The sequence below is a fragment of the Tenrec ecaudatus genome, chromosome 1 (genome assembly GCF_050624435.1).
Source record: "Tenrec ecaudatus isolate mTenEca1 chromosome 1, mTenEca1.hap1, whole genome shotgun sequence".
NCBI lineage: Eukaryota > Metazoa > Chordata > Mammalia > Afrosoricida > Tenrecidae > Tenrec > Tenrec ecaudatus.
In genome coordinates this window covers 64,335,714-64,358,515 of record NC_134530.1, presented here as the reverse complement: position 1 = coordinate 64,358,515, position 22,802 = coordinate 64,335,714, and the positions used below count along the sequence as shown (strand labels likewise).

The window sequence follows — 22,802 nt, the reverse complement described above, 5'->3', positions numbered from 1 at the left end:
GGATGGACTGCCACATGCCACAGTGGGCTCGGGCACAGGGACAACTGTGAGGGCAGAGCAGGACCGGGCAGTGTTTCATTTTGGTGTGCACAGGGTCGCTGGGGGTCAGAACCGACTTCACGGCGCCTAACAACAACGAGAAGATGGCTGTGTATGATTTACTGATCTTTACTATGTAAAACAGAAAAGAACAAATGTTAGTGAGGACTGAAGAAATTGAACCCCCCTTACCTTGTTAGTAGGGCTCTAAAATGGTGCAGCACTACATTAAAAAGTTCGGCAGAGCCTCAAAAGGTTAAACAGAAGCACTGTATGAATCACCAGTTTCACTCCTCAGAGAACTGAAAGAGAATTCTACACCCAAGAGAACTGAAAACGATGTCCGCACAAACACTTGTGTGCAAGTGCTTCCAGCAACGTTATATGTAATATTCAAAAGTGGAAACAACACAAACATTCATCAACTTAAGAATGGATAAACAAAATATAGCCTATCTCAAGTGGACATCCTCTTACAGAAGGGTCTCGGGGAGGAGATGAGTCAGGGTGCAGGGTAGCAACGATGAAGCATACAACTTTCCTCTAGTTCCTAAATGCTTCCTCCCTACCCCGCTCGCCACTATCATGATCCCAATTCTACCTTATAAATCCAGCTAGACCAGAGGATGTACACTGATACAGATAGGAACTGGAAACACAGAATATCCAGGACAGATGAATCCTTCAGGACCAGTGGTGAAAGTGGCGACACCAGGAAGGTGGAGGGAAGGTTGGGTAGAAAGGGGGAACCGCTTACAAGGATCTACATATAACCTCCTCCCTGGGGGATGGACAACAGAAAAATGAGTGAAGGGAGACATTGGACAGTGTGGATATAACAAAATAATAATTTATAATTTATCAAGGGCTCATAAGGGAGGGGAGAAGCAGGGAGAGAGGGAAAAATGAGGAGCTGATATCAAGGGCTCAAGTAGAAAGCAAATGTTTTGACAATCATGATGTCAACAAATGTACAAAGGTGCTTGACACAATGGATGGATGGATTGTGATGAGTTGTATGAGCCCACAATAAAATGATTTTTAAGTGTAGCCTATCCAAATAATGAAAGATTATTCAGTCATAAAAAAGGACTGAAGTATCAATACATGTTACAAAGATGATCCTTGAAAACACCATGAAGGAAAGAAGCCAAACACAAGAAATCACATATTTTATTATTCTATTGACACGAGATGTCCAGAATAGCCAAATCCATTAAAGCAAAAAGTAGATTAGTGATTTCCAGAGGCTGGGATGAGGCAGGAATGAGCGTGACTGCTTAAAGGGTATGGAGTTTCTTTGGGGGATAATTAAAGTATTTTGGAATGAGATAATGATGTTTGTACAACAGTGTACAATATACTGGAAGTCACTGAGTTGTACACTTTAAAATAATTGTTTGTTGTTTGGAGTCTGAGTCAATGCTAATTCATAGCAACCTTAAGTATAACAGAATGAAACTGTCTGGCCCTGCTCACTCACTGCGATGGAGCTGATTTAAACTCTTAGTGATCCCATAGAACAGGGTAGAACTGCCCCTGTGGGTTTCTGAGACTGTAACTTTTTCCCTGGGTAGAAGCCTTGTCTTTCTCCTGCAGAGCGATTGGTGTGTTTGAACTGCTAACCTTGTGGTTAGTGTAACCACTGTGCCACCAGGACTCTAGCTGGTCCTGCAACATCCCCTCATCATTACTCTGTGTGAGTTCATGGTTGCGGTCACGAGGTCAGTCCATCTCATTGGAGAATTCCCTCCTTTTTACTGACCCTGTATTTTAGGAGGCCAAGGTGTCCATCTTCAGCATCTGGGTCCTCCTGATGATGTGGCTGAAGTCAGCCCAAAGAAATCTCACTCCCCTCACATCTATGGAGCATTCCGTCTGTGCTTCCTCTATGATTGCATTGTGAGCTCTCCTCGTAGTCCACGGTCTAGTCAGTATACTTTGCCGACACCACAATTCTCTTCCATATACATGTGGATGCAATTGACAATCCCATGGTTTGGGCCAGATGCACCTGCATCACCGAAGTGACATCTTTGGGTTTTAATATTTTAAAGGAGTCTTTTGCCACCGATTTGTCCAATGCAATATGTTGTTTAATTTCATGACCACAGCTTCCACGCACATTGGTTGTTGATCCAAATAAAATGAAATCCTTGACAACTTCGACTTCTTCACCATTTATCAGGATGTTTACAGGCCGAGTTGGGCTTTCTACTCCTGTAAAGATTAAAAGTCTTGGAAACCTACAGGGATGGGTTCATCCAGTCCTACAGAGTCACTGTGAGTCGGAATTGACTCACAGACAGTGAGTTTAGTTTGCATGAGTCCAGCTGGGAGGTGTTTTGTTTTCTTCAGTCAGAGGCAAGCCCTCCCGAAGGTTTTTACTCTTATCAGTAAGGACTTCAAGTTTTCTTCAAAGTTGTGTTATCTGCCTGTCACAAATTGTTAATCTTTCGCAAAATTCTGGGCAGAGTTCTTCATCTAGTTGGCTTTTCAGAGAGTCAGCAGACTGACCGAATATGGATGATTTAAAAGGATACAATCTTGCTGCATACCTTTCCCCATTTTGAGCCATTCCCTTGTTCTGATTGAATGACTGTCTAGTGCAAAATGAAATGTTCTGGAATCCCCCTTCTTTGTAATGTTTGTAATTGGTTTGTAACTTGTTATGGTCCACACAGTTAAACACCTTTGAGTGGTTGATGAAACACAGTATTCTTTGCATTCAGCCAAGATGCATCTGACATCAGCAATGATATCCCTGTATCCATGTCCTTTTCTGAATCCAGCTTGAACCTCTGGCAGCTCCCTGTTGAATTAATTATTTTCAGCAAAATTTTACTAGCAGTAGATGTTAATAGTATTTCTTAATAATTTTCACAATCCATTTGATTACCATTTTCTAGAATGGGCCCAAATTCCTCAACATAGATGATTAATTTTATTTATTTAGATTCATTTTGTGTTATGTGAATTTTACCTATTAAAATTGGGGGGAGGGAAACAACAGCACTTGAGATGTAGCCACAAATCTATGAAGCTGTATAACAGATAGATAAGAGCTAGCTGACTTAGTAAAAGGCCAGCGAAAGCTTAACTCCGTAGCGCAGAAGCGGAGAGGAAAGGGAAGTGCCAATAGGAGTTGTCAGAATGCAAGCACAGTTCACACAGTAGAGGCACTGGATGAAGGAGTGGGCTGAAAAGAGGAGGCTTTTTTTAGGTGAAAGTATGAGTTTAAGGAGTTTAAGGAATTAGAATTCCTGAACCTCCTCACTCAGCCTCTGTAGCCAGGTGACATCCTTCTCCAGGTCGGCTCTGAGCTGAATTGTGAAACTGAGCATAGGAGTGATAGACAACACTGAAAACGGGGATTTATTGAATCACAAGACCCACCCCCTTCTTCCACTTTCCCTTCCCCACTTCCAGAACACTTGCAACCACACTTATACTCTAATATCCAGCAGAAAATTAGAGAAATTCTCGATGAGAAAATGAAAAGACCCACAGGTACAGCTGAAGAGTCTCAACCACCTCCCCCAGCCCACCTCCCATCCAATAAAACCAACAGGTATCTGTGCCCCACCCCAAGCACCCAAAGAGATGAAAAATAAATAAAACACAACTCACTGCCATCGAGTCAATTCTGACTTAGGGCAACCCTAGAAGACAAGTAGAACTGCCCCCTGGGAGTTTCTGAGACAGTAACTTGGTGGGTAAAGAAAGGTACGTTAAAAATCCTCATCTTCCCCCTATGGAGCAACTGGTGGTTTCAAACTGCTAGCCTCTCAGTTAGCAGCCCAATGACTAACCACTACACCACCAGTGAGCTCAAGGTGTCTGTCCAAGCATCCTATAATGAACCAAATACACAACACTTCCCTTTCTTCCACACCTCACCCAATATGCAGACATTTCAATCAACTTGTTAATATTTCATTCTTTAATATAAATAAAAACTGACTTAAAGATTACAAGACATCTGATAAAACTAAAATAAAGGGCAAAACAAATGGAGGAAATAATGAATACAGGAAGCAAAATAAAATTTCACAAATTTATAATGAGTACAAAGTTATTATTAATAGCCTCAGAGTAAAATCAGGAAAAATGGCATCACAGGAATCTCTGAGAAATGGAACACTTAGGAAAACAAAAAATAATCCTCAATAACATATAATAGTTTTTGAATTTTCAATCCATAGAAGGCAGGAAAGTTGAAGAAATCTCCCAGAAAGTCAAATAAAATACACAGAGATAAAAATTAAAATAAAAGACACAGAGTTCCAGAAAGAGAAAATAAACAGAAACATTTTCTTCTTTTTTTAAAACAAACATTTTCAAAGAAATAATTACAGAAAAATTTCATAACATTGCATGGGGTTGTTTCCAGGTTAAAAGGCTCAGGGCAAAGAAAGCAAACAGATACCAAGAGACAGCATTGAAAAAAATTCAGAAAGCCCAGGACAAAGAGTTCCCTTCAATGGCTTCCAGAAAGAGAAGTCAGGTCACATAAAAGGTCTATAGATCAAATGATACCTTTCCTTCAATAGTGATACTGGTGGCTAGGAAATGGGAAAGTAAAGCCTAAAAAAGTCTAAGGGACAATTATTTGCAATCTATTATTCTATACCCAGTCAAACTATCTACAAAGGATGAGGGTAGAACAAAGACAATCTCAGGAATATAAGATCTCAAAAAGTACTCTTTCTCAGGCAGCTGCTGAAGAATGTGCTTCCCCCCAAATGAGGAAGTAAATCAGAACAGAGCAAGAAATGAGCTATAGAAAACGGGATCCAACACAGAAAAGATGGAAAGGGAATTTCCAGACTGGTGCTGGAAGGAAGTCACAGGAGTCTAGTTGTGCAGCAGACATAGAGCTCAACCAGTTCAGACTGAGACAGAAAAACAAAGGGCTCCCAGAGAGGTGTTTCCAAGAGAAAACTCTAACTGACCTGCTTGACCACATGAAATGATCTTTGTAACTCAGATGGGAATGGATGAGGTTAACATTGTAATACGTAGAAGTCTAAACAAAAAAATTTGAAATGAACACTGAAAAAGAGGAACTGGAGTTGTAGTATACTATACTCATACAGCAAGGATGCTATAAATAGTTAATATTTATTTTAAAATTGGACTATAGTTCAATGGGGAAGATAAAAACTCTGCCACTGAGTTGATGCCAACCCATAACAACCCTGTAGGACAAGGACCCGCACTTGTGAGCTTCCAAGACTGTAACTGTTTGCAGGAATAGAAAGCCCCATCTCTCTTCTTTGGAGAGGCTGGTGGTTTCAAACAGCCAACCTTGATGATTGAAGCCCAACGTGTAACCACTACACCACCAGAGCTCCCTATGGAGAGGAGAAGGGGACTAAACGTGGAGGTGGGAAGGGGGATGTAAGTGCCATTCAACAGGAATAAATACACTACTCTGCACGTGCCAGAGTATGTCTTGCTTCACCCATTCAACAGCTTGTCATTCAACCCGATGGAGCATCTTGGTGCTGGAGTGGCTGGTGTTGAAGACCTCAAATCTCATCCATTTTCCCACCCCGTGGATTGGGCAGCACTGATGAGATGAACGCAATGATGCAGGATTACCTGCACATCTTCCAGTCTTTTCTGTGACAGGCATCGGCAGCACAGAGGCAACTCTACCTCACAGGCATTTCTGGAGCACCAAGTCATTTGAATGAAGACATTTAAGGAAATGGGTGAAGAAAGAGGTTTAAAAGAACAGTTAATTTATACGTATTGCCTGAAGAAGACATTGCGTGGCTTATCACGGCATGGGGATGTTACTTGTACTTCTTCAACCAAGGTGTGAGCTTTATTTAATCTGCATTTAATGTTGCAGGCAAGTTGTAAACCCAACTGAAAAGAAGAATGCCTCTCAAGATCTTTAGTGCAGAATTCAGCGATACTTGTAAGAAAGGCCTTTACGTGGAAGCTGCTAACCAAGATGGATTTATATGAGCAAATTAATATTTGCTGAGTAATATACAAAAGTGCGCCATGAACTAAATGTCATTTGTGAATTTAAGTAAGAAAAAAAAGAATGTGCATGTACCTTGTAAGAAATTTGTACCAAAATTAATTAATAAATTAAAAAAAGAAACTTGTACCATGATACAATACAATGAATGTATCTTGAATGTGGTCTCACATTGTTTCCTACTTTCAGATGTTCATGTAAGAAAACACTCCATGCTATCAACTTTGCACTGTGTCGGTTGATACTGTGATTTAGAGAAGGCATTCATACGAACACTCCCTTCGTCTCTCTTAGTTTTATTTCCTTTTCCCATCTTTCCATTTCTTACATCCTTGTCTATTCTCTCATATTCCACTCTTTCCACCCCTATGCATATACCTGCCGCAAAAAAGGAGAGGGGTTATTTATTTCCCCAAATTGTATCAATAAAGACGAACAATTAGTGAGGCAAAATTAATATGATAAAATTAAAAATAAGAACTAGATATTCTCAAATACAAATGGCTAACAAACACATAAAAAAATAAATACTATCACTACCCACGATTGCTCTTGTTAGGGGCCATCAAGCCTGTTCAGATTCACTGGCCCCTGTGCATGACAGAATGAAACATCGCCTGGTCCTGTGCAGTCCTCACAATCCTTCCTGGACTTGAGCCCACTGTTGCAACCATTGTGTCAATCCATGTAGGGTGTTCCTCATTTCCATTGACTCTCTGCTTCAACAAACATGATGTTTTTCTCCAGGGGCGATAGCCCTCTGGATAATATGCCTCGAGTATGGGAGACAATGCTCACACGCCTGGTTTCTAATGAGCATTCAGGCTGTGCTTCTTCCAAGAAGTCTTTGCTAGTTGTTCTAGCAGTGCGTGAGCTAGTTCATATTCTTCTCGGATCCCGCTGTTGGCTGGGGCCAGCGAGCTGGTTCTGGTTCATAGCGATCCTACATACACAGAACGAAGCACGATCCAGTCCTGCGTCATGCTCCCAATTATGTCTGAACCCCTTACTGTAGTATCCACCCATAGTATCCACCCATCTCCTAAGGGCCTTCCTCATTTTCTCTGACCTACTTTACCAAAGGTGATGTCCTTTTCTAGGGCCTGAGCTCTCCTGTTAACAAGCCCAAAGTATGTGAGATGGAATCTTGCCATCATCTTCACGGAGCATTCTGGCTGTACTTATTCTAAGACACAACTTGTGTGCTCTTCTGGAAGTTCATGGTGCTTTCAATATTCTTTTGCCAATGCCATATTTCAAGCACATCAAGTATCTTTCTGTCTTCTTCCTCATTCTTCAGCTTTCACAGGCATAGGAGGCCATTGAAAAATAGCAAGGCTTGGAGCATGCACACCCCTGATCCTCAAGGTGGCGGTCTTGCTCTTCCGCACTCAAGAGGTCTGTTGTGGGGGGGGGGGGTTGGGATCTGCCTGATGCAACATTGTTCAATTTCTTGATTCCTGCTTCTACGGATGCTCATTGTGGATCCAAGCAAAATGAAATCCTGGACAAGATTTATGTTTTTTTGTACTGAGTCGCCACCCATACTGAAGGCTGTTGACTTTGATTCTCATCAGCAAGTGCTCCCTGTCAACAGACCGATGCACCCATTTTTAAATGATCTTCAGCAAAATTGTACTTGCTGATAAATATGCTAATAAGGATATTGTTCAATAATGCCCATATTCCGTTGGGTCACCTTTCTTTGGAATAGGCACAAATACAGATCTCAGTCAATTCTTCCAAATTCCTTGGCCTAGACTTCTGAGTGCTTCAGCTTGTTGAAACATCTCAGTGGGTATTCTCTCAATTCCTAAAGCCTTGTTTCTCTATAATGCTTTCAGAACAGCTTAGACTTCTTCCTTCAGTACCCATTGTTCTTAATTTTGGGTTGCCTCTTTAAATAGTTAGATTTTGGCCAGTTCTTGTGGTACAGTGACACTGTATTCCTTCTATCATCTTTTGATGTTTCCTACATCATTCCATATTTTGCCCATAGAATCTTTCAGTAGTATAACTTGAGCCTTGAATGTTTCTTCACTTATTTCAGCTTGAGATATGCTAAGCACGTTCTCCTTGTTGGTTTCCTAATTCCAGCCCCTTGCACATTTCATTGTAATCCTCTGTATTCTTGAACTACGCTTTGAAATTTTCTTTTAAAAAAATCATTTTATTGGGGACTCGTACAGCTCTTATCACAATCCATACACACATCCATTGTGTGTCAGCAAGTTTGTACATTTGTTGACATCATCATTCTCAAAACATTTTTCTGCCTGAGCCCTTGGTATCAGCTCCTCATTTTTTCCCTCCCTCTCCCTCCTAAACCCTTGATAATTGATAAATTATTAATATTTAGTCATATCTTACACTGTCCGACTTCTCCCTTAACTCACTTTTCTGTTGTCCATTCCCGAGGGAGGAGGCTATATGTAGATCCTTGTAATCGGTTCCCCCTTTCTACCCCACCTTCCCTCTCCCCTCCCAGTATCGCCACTCTCAGCACTAGTCCTGAAGGGATCCTCTGTCCCAGATTCCCTGTGGTTCCAGTTCCTATCTGTACCAGTGCACATCTTCTGGTCTAGCCAGATTTGTAAGGTAGAATTAGGATCATGATAGTAGGGTGGAGTGGGGGGGGGGGGAGGAAACATTTAAGAACTAGAGGAAAGTTGTATGTTTCCCCGTTGCTACACTGCACCCTGACTGGCTTGTCTCCTCCCCATGACCCTTCTGTAAAGGGGTGTCCAGTTGTCTACAGATGGGCTTTGGGTCCCCAATCTGCACTCCCCCTCATTCACAGTGATATGATTTTTTGTTCTTTGATGCCTGATAACTGATCCCTTCCATACCTCGTGATCTCACAGGCTGGTGTGCTTCTTCCATGTGGGCTTTGTTGCTTCTGAGCTAGATGGTCGCTTATTTACCCCTTTGAAATTTTCATGTAGAGCTCTTTTACTTCATCATTTCTTCCATTTACTTCAGTTATTCAATGTTTAAGAGCAATTCCATTAAGGAGATGCAAATCAAAACCACAATGAGTTACATATCTTAACACACTAGAATAAGGTAAAAAAAGAAAAACTATAAATGTTAGCAAAGATGTGGAGAAACTGGAGCCCTTATCCTGGTGGGAATGCAGAACTGTACAACTACTGTGGAAAAGAGTGGGGCAGGTCCTTAAAGAGTTAGACATGGAACTACCCTATGGCCCAATAATCCCACTCCTTGGTATATACTAAAGAGCCTTGAAAGACCAGCACAAACACCTGTGTCCACCAGTGTTCCCTGCAGTGCTGGTCACAATTGTCAACAGGTGGAAACATCTAAAATGCCCACCAAGAGATGGATGTGTAAACCAAATGTGATAGATGCACACAATGGAAAAGAAAGCTCTGACACACGCTACATTATGGATGAACGTGAAAACATTACACTAGCGCAGTATGTCACTCACAAAAGGGCCACTATTTTGTGATCTTACTCTTATGAAATATCTCCTAAACTCCAAACTCACTGTGGATTCCAACTCACAACCACCCTATAGGACAGAGAGAAACTGTCCCCTGTGGGTCTGTGAGACTGTAGCAGTAGAGTAGAAAGCCTCATCTTCCTCCCTCGGATAGGGTTGGTGGTTTCAAACTGCTGACCTTGCAATTAGCAACTCTAAGCATAACCCACAAGGCAAACATCTAGAGACCAAAGTCTGTTAGTGGTTATTAGGGGCAAAGGGGAAAGGAAAAGGAAGAAGTGAATTTCCATTTATAGTGATGGGAAATTTGGCAATGAATATGGATGGATGATGGTAGTATAACACGGCTAAACATGATAAATCTTATACTAGCAAAAGTGGTGTGATATACATATTTATATTTACTTTTAAAAGCATATATATGATATCACATACATAGGGTTTTAAATAATAGTTGAAAAATTCTATTATTTTAAATTTCCTTTTCCCACAAACGTCAAACCCCTTGTATGTGTGTGTGTGTGGGGGGGTTTACAACAGTAAAAACTTACTATCTCTGTCCTGTAGTAGGATGCCCAAAGAAATTTTAAAACCAGAAAAAAGTAAGATTATGTGTGTTGCTTGAAATATAGAAATAAATATTAGAGGGAAAAAACAGCTGAAAACGTAGCTGTCTTCAGGGAGCAGCAATCTTGATTGGTGAGGGCAGAGCGGACGGCGATGGTTCTTTTTGTTGTTCTTTTTATTAAATCTTGTCTTCTATTTCGTTGAATTTGTTAAGCTCTGTGTGTGTGTGTGTGTGTGTGTGTGTGTGAGATTTGGATTTTAAAATATGTTTTAAGAAGAATAAAGGACATTAAGAAGTCTAGAAAAATCGAGTATCCCTTGGGTAGCATTTGTTACCTTGGTGAATTCATCACCATCCTGGATCCAGACATCAGAGTGTAAACCAGAGTTGTTAGCCCTAAAAGCAGCAAGATCTCTATGGAGCAGACACACATTAACCAGGCTCCTGAGACTGATATTTCAAATCAGATGCCAATTCATTAATTTATAAGGGGAAGCAGGGCTTTGAAGCAGACTGGATCTTGCCATTCGCTGGTAAGTGTACTCAGTCCCGCAGGCAGATGGACAGCCGGGAACAGAATGACTTTCAGCAGGTTACGTACGTGGTGAGCCAGGACTGGGCAAGGTGGGGAGCGGAGTCAATGTGGGGGGGGGGAGGCTCCAATGAATGATGCCTCTATTCCCCGCTGTTGCCAGGCCAGCAACTGTCTCCTGCCAGTGCCAGGGTGGACACTGCTGGTGAGTACTCAGACAACTCTCCTGGGTTTGTGCTTGGCCACCCAAGCCCATCCTAACTGGCACCCCTTTTACTTAGCTGTGTTAATGCCTTTAATCAAATTCTCATCCAAAGTGAACCTGAGACTTGTCTATGCCCATCAGGTAGGGTGGCAAGTCTCTAAACCACTAGAGGATTGTGTTCAATCAAACAGACAACACATTTACAAAGCACCCATTATGTGCCAGGCTCGGTTCTAAGGCCTGAGGTTACAGCAGTGAACAAGACTGACATTTATCGGATAAGTTAACCTCTTCTCATGGAGCTTAAAATCGGAAGACAGACATTAAGCAAACCATTTAAATAACTGAAAGTGTGCAAAATAAAGAGCACCATCAAAAGACAATGTGATTTCCCTTTTCCTAGCTTTGGAGATGGGGGCGGGGCACTTCCTAAGGGCTCTGAGGCAGCAGTTCTCCACCTGTGGGCCGTGACCTCTTTGGAGGTCAAACGACCCTTTCACAGGGGTCGCCCAATTCATAACAGTAGCAAAATTACAGTGATGAAGTAGCAACAAAAATAATGTTATGGTTGGGGGGGGGTCACCACAACATGAAGAATTGTATTAAAGGATCATGGCATTAGGAAAGTTGAGAGCCACTGCTCTGAGGTCTTACCTACAGTAAACCCAAGGGGGGGAGAGTGCTGCATGAGGACTGTAGTCTAGAAAGAGGAAGAAAACCCATGTTCCAAGCATACATTCCCAGTCTCTTGTAGATAGCCCCAAATTATTTCAATAAAGTTATTTTTCTGCTTAAATTTCTCTAGGGTTAGTTTCTTCCATTTGTCACCAAGAACCCTGCCAGCACCCATTTCAGATATCTGTGAATCAAAGACTCAATCACCAACAGGCACTTCCAATTCCTCTGCCTCTGGGCTAAAACCAAAACTGGAACTTTTCTAATCTGTGACTGGGGTTTAGCACAGAGCAGGAACCACAGGCTGTCTCAATAAAATCTGATTGCCCAAATCACTCAGCTAACAGATATTTGCCAGAAGCTATTCTAAGTGCTGAGGATACAAAGCAAGGAAGATCCAGTTCCTGTCTTTAAGAATATGGGCCTGTTGAAGGTGAACAAGCGGCCATCTAGCTCAGAAGCAAAGAAGCCCACATGGAAGAAGCACACCGGCCAGTGCGATCACGAGGTGCCAAGGGACCAGGTATAAAGCATCATGCAAAAAAACAATAACAATATAAGTGTGTGTATGTATGTGTATATATGTGTATATGTATATATATACCATATTAAATGAAGGGGGAAGTGCAGAGTGGAGACCCAAGGCCCAAGTGTCGGCCAACGGAGATCCCCTCATAGAGGGGTTTAGGAGAGGAGATGGGTCAGTCAGGGTGCGAGGTAGTACTGATGAAGAACACAGCTTTCCCGCAGATCCTGGATGCTTCCTCCCCCCAACTACCATGATCCGAATTCTACCTTTCAGGGCTGGATAGGGCAGAGGCTGTACACTGGTACATATGAGGGCTGGAGACACAGGGAATCTAGGGTGGATGATACCTTCAGGACCAAGGGTGTGAGGGGCGATGCTGGGAGAGTGGAGGGTGAGTGGGTTGGAAAAGGGGAACTGATTACAAGGATCCACATGTGACCTCTTCCCTGGGAGAGGGACAGCAGAGAAGGAGGGGAGGGGAGACTCCGGATAGGGGAAGATATGACAAAATAACGATGTATAAATTACCAAGGGCACATGAGGGAGGGGGGAGAGGGGAGGGAGGGGAAAAAAAAAGAGGACCTGATGCAAAGGGCTTAATTGGAGAGCAAATTCTTTTAGAATGATTGGGGCAAGGAATGTATGGATGTGCTTTATACAATTGATGTATGTATATGTATGGATTGTGATAAGAGTTGTATGAGTCCCTAATAAAATGTAAAAAAAGAAAAGAGGAGAAAAAATGATTAGGGCAAAGAATGTACAGATGTGCTTTATACAATTGATGTATGTATATGTATGGACTGTGATAAGAGTTGTATGAGCCCCTAATAAATTGTTAAAAAAAAAAAAAAGAAAATGATTAGGGCAAAGAATGTACAGATGTGCTTTATACAATTGATGCATGTATATGTATGGATTGTGATAAGAGTTGTATGAGCCCCTAATAAAATGTAAAAAAAAAAAAGTAACAAAACAGGATACCTGACCCTGCTTTTGAAAAAAGTGTAATATTGAAAAAAAGAAGCTTGAGATGCCAGATAATAAAAATATATCATCGCCGTCGAAAAAAAAAAAAAAAAGAATATGGGCCTGAGGCCCAACCTTTTAAAAGGTGAGAGTACGAGTTCCCCTGCCTGCTGCTCTCCCCACTGATGTATATATATATATATATATATATATATATATATATATATATAGTCTATGCTCCAGCTACATTGAGCTGCTTGCACGATTCCCTTCCCTGGGCAGAGTACCAATAGTGAGTGGTCTGGCGTTCGTAGAGCACAGGAGTGGGGCAGGGAGGAAACAGCAGGAAATCAAGCCAGACAGGAACCAGACCTTAAATGCCAGGTGAAACCTTCTGGATGTTTTGACTGCCGTCTCAAATACTTTTGGATCTATACTATCTCAGACTATTAATGTAGTTTCGTAGCTGTTCCTCTTGTACTCCAGGTAGTTTGTATAGAGGATAACTACAGGACAGTGAATTATTTAATATTGCTGTTCTAGTCATAACCTTTCTTATTCTCACCAAACAAGCTTTGTTTTCCTGCTGGGTCTGGGTAAGAAGGTGGGGAAGGTACTGATTGGTTTGTGTGAGTGACTGTTAACAAGCTTCATTGCGATTGCCTGCCTGCTAAGTATAAAATAAGCCATCTCAGAAGCAGCCAGGGGGGAGTTTCAGGAGTGGAGCGTGTCCTTTGAGCCCCGAGATCCCCGTGCATTGAACCCATTTGATCCAGGAGACAGCTTTGGCATCCGTGGAGTGGCAAAGGAACAGTAACAGCAGAATTAAGAGGCAGAGCATGAGACAGAACAGTGGACTTCCCAGCCCAAAGAGCAAGTAAAACTCAGTGCTTTGGAGCAGGAGGTAGCCTTATGTAGTGGGATGGATTCCTCTGGGTACCTCATTGTAAGAGATAAATTGGCTGATCCACACAGTTTGAGCAGAGCGACTTTGGATTGAGGTTTACAGAAGGATAGCATACCCTTTGGGCATTTATTGGCAGCCCTAAAAGATCTCTGTAACATTGCTCTAGTAGGGCAGAGGCCAGGCCAAGTAGCTGAGGGTTACACAGAGACCTGCCTGTGGGAATAGCCAAGAAGAAAGTGTCCTGACTGGACAACTGTATCCTGAGAATTTTTCATCTTAATTGTAACCTATTAACTTCCCTAATAAACCCCATAATCATGAATATTGTCTGTGAGTTCTGTGCGGCCACTGCAATGAATTATAGAACCCAGCCACAGAAGTAGAGTGAATGGGGTGAAAAAGTGTGGAGTGTGGGCTTATTTCTGATCTCTGCCTTGTGGCAATCAGCCATGGAAGCCAGAGGAGGTTTAATGTGGATTCCATGCCACTTTCACAATTGGTGTCAGAAGTGGGATTCATTGCAATGACGCTAGACTCATTGAGGCTTTGTAAGAGAAAGAGCAATGGGGTATGTGTAGTAAAACTGTTGATTCTTAGATGGTTACTTTGATTATTATTACTAGTAATTATTTAAAGAGTAGTAAATGATATGCTGCAGCTGGAGGAGGAAAAGCTGCTTTTGGAATGGCCTGGGACAAAATTCAGGTGGACTAATCAAAATGATTGATAGGGGACCAAGAGGTCCCTGTGGATTGGACCACCTTTATCCAGGAAACAGCTTTAGCAAGGTAATAGTGGTAGAAGAGCAGTAACAGCAGAACCAGAAACCAGAGTGGTAGACTTTCCAGTCCACAGAGCAAGTAAAGCTAAGTGCTTTGGGGAAGGAGACTGGCTTGTGAAATGGGGTGCTTCTGGGCACTTAATTAAGGAAGATGGTTTTGCTGACTCACAGAACTGGAGTTGAGTGCTTTGGGTTGAGGCCCCGATGCCATTTTCACAATGACACATGGGGCTTATATTGTATGATTGTTATCTTGGCTTGAAATACAGAACCAGCAATATTCCCATTTTATAGATAGGCAAAGAGAGGCTTCAAATGACTAAGCTCCATAGTTAGCAAATTGCAAAGCAAGGACTTGAATGCAGATTCCAAAATCCAAATCTCCATTTCCTTTCCACCAAGGATAGCTCCTATAGAATGCTTTTGTGTGAGCTTGGGAGGGCAGAGGTTTCAGCCTAGACCTGTCTCAGTGGGAAAAAAAGTTACCATTCTTCACTGGCCTCCGGAATTTAGCCTATTTTGCTTGCCTCTTCTTCTGGCCCATACCCTTCCCTGGATGCTCTTAGATTCTAACAACGTACGTACTACCGTGCTTTAATTTTATGGATGAAACTCAGGTTCAGAAAGATTGTTTCAGGATTCCAAAGCCAAGAACTGTCACCACGTTGCTCCACTGCAGTTCAGGCTTGGGCCGCAGTAGACTGATGATGAAGTGGATGCGGAGAGCCGCCAGATGGCGCCGGTTGAGGCTTGACGCACCTGAACGGATAGGGGCGCACCGGGGGAAGCTGGCTCGCGACGCAGTGGATCGCGGAGCAGCTTTATTCCTCCATCCAGACAGACTGGGGCGCCTCCACTAGGCGACCACCAGGTTGCATTCGCTAGTCTCGGGCTTTGCGCTGCCTAGAGAGCAATTCCTTGAGGGTAGCAGTGGCATAGCGTGGAGCCAGCAAACCAGGGGGACCAAAAGGGGTGGGGCCGGGACTCTGCCACCCCCACCTGTCGGCTGCAAGGAGAAGGCGGGCCATGGGGCGGGCCTTCTCTGGTAGGACCCGCCTCCTGTCCTCGAGCCCGGTTCTCGACCACATATAAGGCAGCCGGCAAACAATGCTCTTGCAGCTCGCGCTCCTTCTTCAATCCCTGGAGCCACCGAGCTGCTCGCGCTGCTGCGCGCGAGCAAAGGAGAGTGTGCGCGCTTGGGACGCGCGCTCCTGAGTGCGGGGCAGTGGCGCGCATGTGCGGGTCTGCTGACTGCCCGGCTGTCCCAAGCTGGCGAGGAACCGGGACGCACTCAGTGGTTGGCGGCCCGAGTGAGGTGAGGCTGCGGACCGCCCAGGGACCGGTCTCCGCGGGTGGACGGTAGGCTGTCTTCGGGATACCGGGCCGGCCCGGGTAGCTGCGCGCCGGGGTGAGGGGTGGGGGGCAGGGGGGGACGTGCTGGCAAAGTTTGCTTTGAACTCGATCCCTGCAGCCTGGTCCGTGCACACTGAGCGACTTCACTGGCCGTGCTGACCCGGGGTCTCGCTTCCCGGCACGCCCGGGCCCGGCCCAGGCTACCAGCTGGTGGGGCTGGGGTGGGACCGCGGGAGCCCGGAACCTGAGCCGGCTGTGTGGCGGCGCCCAGGGGCGCCTCTCTCGCTAGCCCTCCAGCTCCCCCATCCCGCACCCGGGTTACCACGTCCCCTCTTCCCTCCCGCAGCGAGAAGACATGGACTTCGACTCGTACCAACACTATTTCTACGACTACGACTGCGGGGAGGATTTCTACCGCTCCACGGCGCCCAGCGAGGACATCTGGAAGAAATTCGAGCTGGTGCCGTCGCCCCCCACGTCGCCGCCCTGGGGCTTGGGTCCCGGCGCCGGGGACCCGGCCCCTGGGATTGGTTCCCTAGATCCGTGGCCCGGAGGGGGAATTGGAGACGAGGCAGAATCCCGGGGCCACTCGAAAGGTTGGGGCAGAAACTATGCCTCCATCATCCGCCGTGACTGCATGTGGAGCGGCTTCTCAGCCCGGGAACGCCTGGAGAAAGCGGTGAGCGACCGGCTAGCAGCCGCTAGCGCATCCCGGGGGAACCCACCCAAGGCGCCTGCCGCCCCAGACAGCGCTCCCAGCCTGGAAGTCAGCAACCCAGCGCCTGCCCCACCATGTGCGCTGAGTGAGCCCAAGCCCCAAGCCTGCTCTGGGTCTGAGAGCCCTAGTGACTCAGGTAAGTATCGCCAAGAGGGGGGCACCCCATGGGTAGCCAAAGTTCTACCGGTAACTGGGGTCAAGCACTGGCGTTTGGCAAGCCCCTCACCCACCTCCGCCTTTCTCTAGTTGAAGCGACCAGCCGTAGCCCCCAGCAGTGTCTGGGTGGCACGTGGGTGTGTTGGTAAACAGCTTGGAGAAGTGGCATGGGAGTCTGCCTGTTTTTAATGAAGATTGGAGCCCCGTGAGCAAGGGCCAGAGGGTTGGCACTTGCAGCGGACTACACTATGGTTGGACTGGAGGAGATGTCAGTCCTTGGGAAGCCAGAAGGGGTTCCTTAAGGGTCACCAGAGCCTGGAAGCATTAGTGTTGTTTCTGCTTTCTCTGGGAAATTCACTCTCCCCTACTGAAGAAGGAAGCTGAAACCTTCATCCTTTAAAAGACTCTGGTCTCTAGTCCACTTTATTTTAATATGTCAATAATGCCAATCTAATGTACTCCAACCTCTGACCACGGTGCTTCCACACTGTCACCCCGGACGGGAGCCTGGCGAGGAATGACTGCTCCTCCTGATGGGAAAACTAAGGCTTAGAGACAGAAATCACTAGACGTGAACCCCAACTTTCTGCCGCTGGACAGCATTCTTTCCCCCACCCTCCATCCCAACCAGGCATGTGACTGTACGACTCTTCCTTACTCTTCCCTGTGCCTTGTCTTATTGGTTTAGCCTGTCATGAAAAGGTGTCCCGGCTCATTCTGCGTTCCTCCTGGGACTCCAATTGCTCTCTGGCCGTCAACAAGTGTTCACTGAGCCCTACCCTGTGTCTCGCCAGGGACCTAGAACTCCGACTCCTGTACTCACAGCGTGTGCAGACCTGACTGAGGTCTCCCTGTGCAGCAGCATCCTGAGCACCAGACCGCGGTGTCCAAAGCCCAGCCTCTTAGAGCCACCGGAAAGGATGCTTTTCTAGGGGCAAGCGGAGGTGCTGACATCAGACAAATCGGGATCGAGAAAATTCACTGTAGCTTTTAATAACTTTGAAATGACCATTTGAGAGAGAACTGAGGAATGGGTATGGGAGTTGTCACGCAGTTGGGGGGAAAAATAAGGAAAATCAGAAAAGCCACCTACCTATATTCTTCTTTTTCCTTTTGGTCCACTATATGGTTTTTAACCTGCTTGCTTCCTATACCAAAAATATGTGTTTGCCTAATGGTTTGAATGAGAATCCTTGAGATGAAGAATTCAATAAAACTGCATCTCTGCCAAGGTTGGTGGAGTTTACAGATTGTGGTTTGAGTTCTAGAACATTGCAGAAGTGATGCTTGGCCTTGGCTAATCCCTCTTTCTCTCTCTTTCTCTCTGGGCCTCAGTTTCTCCCTTTGTCTAAGAGAGGGTTGGGCTGGATTGCCCTGCGGAAGTTATTTCCTTGTCTGGGCAGAAAAGAGTTAAGATACTGCTCTGAGAAGGAGAATGGTGTGTAAAATGATTTCTTCCTCAGCCATAGGTTTACCACTGAAATATCTAAAGGTCCGGGTGTAGGGAAACCTCTTGAATCATTTTCTGACCTGCCCTTTAACCTGAACCTGTTTGCTGGCTCCTGGTTCACTCACAGGCCACATGGCCTAGAACAAAATGCAACAGATTGCAAACAATGAGGGGGGTGGGGAGAGTGACTGACGGTAGAGCTCAGCCAATAGGGACTAGGGGCTGGTTGAAACAGCATTCCAAACACAGCTTGGCCAGCCAATCGTAGGCTTTGGGGCCAGGAGGGCTGAATGGTCAGGTTTTATTAATGGAGAAATAATGCGATTGTCCACACAATGGAAGCCATCCTGACAAAGGCGCTCTAGCATCCTGATATGCAAAAGAGTCTGAGAACTGAGCTCTTCTGTTGTCCGGGGGCCGTCAGGCTTCAAGGTGGCTTTCTGTGGAGCCTGCAGAATATGTGGTGCGGGAAGTCTTCTCCAATTGCCCCTCTCCTGTTGAGGGTAACCTCAAGGTCCCTTGGGCCAGGAAATGGTGGGGGCAGGTCCAGGTAGTTTTCAGGACCCTGGTGTTTTGGTCCTTGTAGCGGGACATTGTCCTGCTGCTCCGTTTCCGCCTCAGGCCCAGGTAGCTTAGGAATGATGGCTTGTACCTTTGTGTGCTGAACCTATAACTTCCATAGACCTGTGATTACAAATCCACCCCTCTTCTGGTCCAGGGCAGGGGGTGGGGCGGTCGACCTATAAATGATGGATGACTTTGGAAACCCATTGAACCCAGGAGCAAAATGCTCCTGAGGGAAGGCCCAGCCCTCCCCTCTGTGGGTGAGCAGGACTGGGCTGTGTGGCCCTCCCTTTGCTGGATCTTCAGCTGAAAGGGATGGCAGAATAGAGAGGTGGGGGAATAATAGGATTTATAACTTGTGAAAAGTAACAATTCCCAAGTGCAGGCTGTGCTGGGCAGGAACAAAGGGCAGCTCTGCCCACAGACCCTTCATTTACAATTCTGATGGGGCATGAAAGCGCCCGACTGGGGAAGATCTTTATAGCTAAACTTTGTCCCAGGCCGGTAGCTCTTTCTCTCCATCCCCTCAGTGGGGGAGGGCAGATCCTGTGCAGACTGGGGGCTGTTGGCTTGGGTTTGCCTTTTGTTCTTATCTAAGCCTGGCAGTGCAAAAGGAAATTAGAGAATACGTTCCTTCTTGCTTATTTCCCTTCCTTTCCTTTACGCTGCTCTTACCCGATAGCCAATGAACCAGCCAGCCTTCTCGCACTTCAATTTGTTTTTATCTAAAAGGTGGGGGGGGGGGGAGGCGGGGGAGTCACACCTACCTTCCCAAGGCCCAGCAGAGAGAGCCCCAACTGTCGGGGTCTGTCTGTGTGCGTGTTTCTCACCGATGTGTGGCTTCTCTTCTTGCTCTGTCTTCTTGGACAGAAGGAGAGGAAATCGACGTTGTGACCGTGGAGAAGAGGCAGTCGCTGGGCGTACGGAAGCCGGTCACCATCACGGTGCGAGCAGACCCTCTGGACCCCTGCATGAAGCACTTCCACATCGCCATCCATCAGCAGCAGCACAACTACGCTGCCCGCTGCCCTCCAGAAAGCGGCTCCCAGGAAGAGGCGCCCGAGAAGGCCCCCGAACCAGAGGCGCTGGAGAAAACTGCGCCCGAGGGGAAGGAAGAGGAGGAAGAAGAGAATGTGAGCCCTCCACCTGCAGGAAGGCAGGCCTCCCGGGCCTGCCACCCCAAGTCAGGCACCTCGCAAACGGAGGATCTGACCAAGAGGAGGAACCACAACTTCCTGGAGCGCAAAAGGCGGAATGACCTCCGCTCGCGGTTCTTGGCCCTGAGGGACCAGGTGCCCGTCCTCGCCAGCTGCTCCAAGGCCCCCAAAGTCGTGATCCTGAGCAAGGCCTTGGAATACTTGCAGACTCTGGTGGGTGCCGAGAAGCGGATGGTCACCGAGAAGCGGCAGCTCCGAAGCCAGCAGCAGCAACTGCAGCGAAGAATCGCGTACCTCAGCGGCGGCTACTAACCGACCAAAAAAATGCCCAACTGCTCAGTCTTATGAAAACACAACTTTATTCTGTATCCTTCTGACTCCCTCCTCCCTGCCGCCCACCCGCCTCTTCCTCCCCCCCCCCCACTTAGTAATTTGCACATTTTGTTTATGGTGGGACAGTCTGGACAATAGATCCCAGAATGCATTGCGGCCAGTGCACACAATAAGGGCTTGCATTCTTGGAAGCCTTGAAACCTAGCTCGCTTCCACTGACTGGTTGGAATGCTGTGGCGCCCTTGGCGTCCGTCTCAGGCAGGCAGGCAGCTGACTGTGAAGCCTTGGGGTCTGCCTAGCTCACTAGCACCGAGGAAAAGAAAAAAAGCCTGACAGATGCTATGCAACAGGTGGTGGACGTTGTCGGGGGGCTCCGGCCTGTATGCAATCTCACTCTGGAGGCGCTTGCGGCTGGGAGGAGATGCTCCCACTGGTGTCTCTGGGGGTGATGCTAGGACTGCTTGTTCTTCCCGAGGCTCTTTTTTTTTTTCAGGAGACACATGAGCTGTCTTAGATGGAGACACGTTTGCAGACTTGATCAACATGGACCATTACCTCACTGTCAGACACTTTATAGTAACCGAGGAGTTGGTAAACCTTCTAGATGAATTGGTGTACAGATAAACCTTTCATATATACTGAAAATGCTAGATGGTACCCTTCCTCCTCCCACTCTCAACGCTGCAATCTTGAGAACTTTCAAAGAGCTTGGCCTCTGGATTCTTTGTCTCAAAGCTGTCCGGGCCCTTTCCTCTGATGGAGGGACCACACTGTCCCCACAAGGGACTTTTTAATTTTGGTCTACTTTGTTATGCAATGGACTCTACTGCACCTCTTCCCAGCAGGTCAGAAATATTTCCCCAAGACATGGCCTAGCCTGGGGCCCTGTGAATTGGTTCCCCGCCCCCAGGTATGTCCTGAGGGGCCCTTGAGACTCATGTTGAAATCCTTCCTGAAGGCAAATCTTGAGGCACCTCAGAAGGGAGAGCTCTACAACCTCCCTTTCCCTCTTCCCTCTCATTTCAAGTCCCAAACGGGTAAGTCTGAAGTTCTATAGAACCATGCAGACTTATCCCCAATGCCACCAACTCCAAGGAATAGACTGGCTCTGCATTCAGCTTGGGCCCTTTGCCAGCCATTCCTGAGTCAGATCCCTTTCCCAGAGCCTGGGCCTTACTGAATTCAAGGGAAATCCTCGGGACTCAGCTAATGGAGGCAGTGCTCCGGAGGGTGGGCTGCAAAGGAGCCTCCAGTAATTCTACTTAGCCAACCATGGTGGGTTTTACCCCAGCTGGACTCTGTAGCTCCAAGTGGAGTCTGGTGGTAGCTCCAGCCGGGGTAGCTCCAAGTGGAGTCTGGTGGTAGCTCCAGCCCCAGCCCCACAAGCATCAAATAGGCAGCTTCAGGGGTCCCCTTAGGCCTGGTCTGGTAGAAGGAACAGCCCCTCCCAAACTCAGCCCGGGCAGGCTGTGAGTTTGGAAGTGAAGATGGGGCAGGGATGGCAGAACTCTACATCTGGCTGGGGAAAACCAGCGGCTACTCTTAAACCTGTTGTCCGTAGTTTGTTTCTGAGGGTGCTTCCTGACCTCTGAGAACCCCATTGGAAGTTTGCAAGTAGTTTCTTGATATCCTGAAGCATGGTTTTCTGGAAGCAACTGACTTCTGGAACTGTCTCTGGAGGGCAGATGAGATGTAGGTTACTGATGTCTCATCTGAAAAAGTTTGAGTTTTATAAGCTGCTGTTACTTTGTGACGGGGGGCAGTCTTTTTTTTTATACTGTATTTTTGTATAACTTTTGCAAAGTGATGGTCATTGTTTTTGTACAAGCAAAAAAACCTCTTGGGCAATTTCTCCTGTTGCAAGGTTCTGATTTATTTTGCAAGGCAAGCTTACCTGCAATTTTGTATTTAGCTGTGACTATTGATTGCCTGATTTTAAAATGTTGCCTTCTGGGACCTCTTCTTCTAATAAAAGATTTATCAAACATATCAGAGCGAGCACAGCCTGTGTTGGGTGAGTCCCCTCAATCACTGACAACCATTTCCGGGTAGCCACAAGAGATCTACAAGCCTGCATTTCTTTAACTATGCTGCTAACCTGGTCATTCCACTTTGGGTTCCTGAAATGCCATTTCAGACATGTCTAAACAATGCCGGCTCAGTACTTGGTGTGCGTGAAATTCTCCTGCGAATTGCAGAGTGCTACATTTGTTCTTTAGGAGGCTTGCAATCCCAGCCCTGCCACGGGCTCATTTTGCGGCCTTTTTGCTGTATCTTTCTGAGCCCCAGTATCCTCACCCTTAAAGGGGGTGGGTGGGGGAATGCTACTCCACAGGGTTTGGGGGGGTATTAACTATGAAGGAGAACTTAAACTGCTTTCTGAACTATAAAGGCTT

The 22,802-nt window shown here is 46.1% G+C and overlaps 1 protein-coding gene across 2 annotated transcripts; it reads left to right on the top strand.

Annotated features, from left to right (window-relative positions):
* Positions 1–15,812: 15,812 nt before the first annotated feature.
* MYCL (MYCL proto-oncogene, bHLH transcription factor) lies at positions 15,813–22,354 on the top strand. Of its 2 annotated transcripts, none has more exons than XM_075554349.1 (3): positions 15,813–15,990; positions 16,375–16,882; positions 19,787–22,354. In XM_075554349.1, the coding sequence occupies exons 1-3, from the start codon at positions 15,910–15,912 to the stop codon at positions 20,383–20,385; spliced, it is 1,188 nt and encodes a 395-aa protein (XP_075410464.1). In that variant the 5' UTR covers positions 15,813–15,909; the 3' UTR covers positions 20,386–22,354. The 2 variants fall into 2 exon arrangements, with proteins under 2 accessions (XP_075410464.1, XP_075410472.1); XM_075554357.1 differs by having other exon boundaries at positions 15,941–16,034.
* The last annotated feature ends 448 nt before the right edge of the window (positions 22,355–22,802 follow it).

Bases quoted from the DNA above. Each gene is read 5' to 3' on its own strand.
- MYCL (XM_075554349.1), top strand. From the start codon at position 15,910: ATGTGCGGGTCTGCTGACTGCCCGGCTGTCCCAAGCTGGCGAGGAACC. The intron at 15,991-16,374 runs GTGAGGCTGCGG...TCCCTCCCGCAG, and splicing joins TGGTTGGCGGCCCGAGTGAG to CGAGAAGACATGGACTTCGA. The intron at 16,883-19,786 runs GTAAGTATCGCC...CTTCTTGGACAG, and splicing joins TGAGAGCCCTAGTGACTCAG to AAGGAGAGGAAATCGACGTT.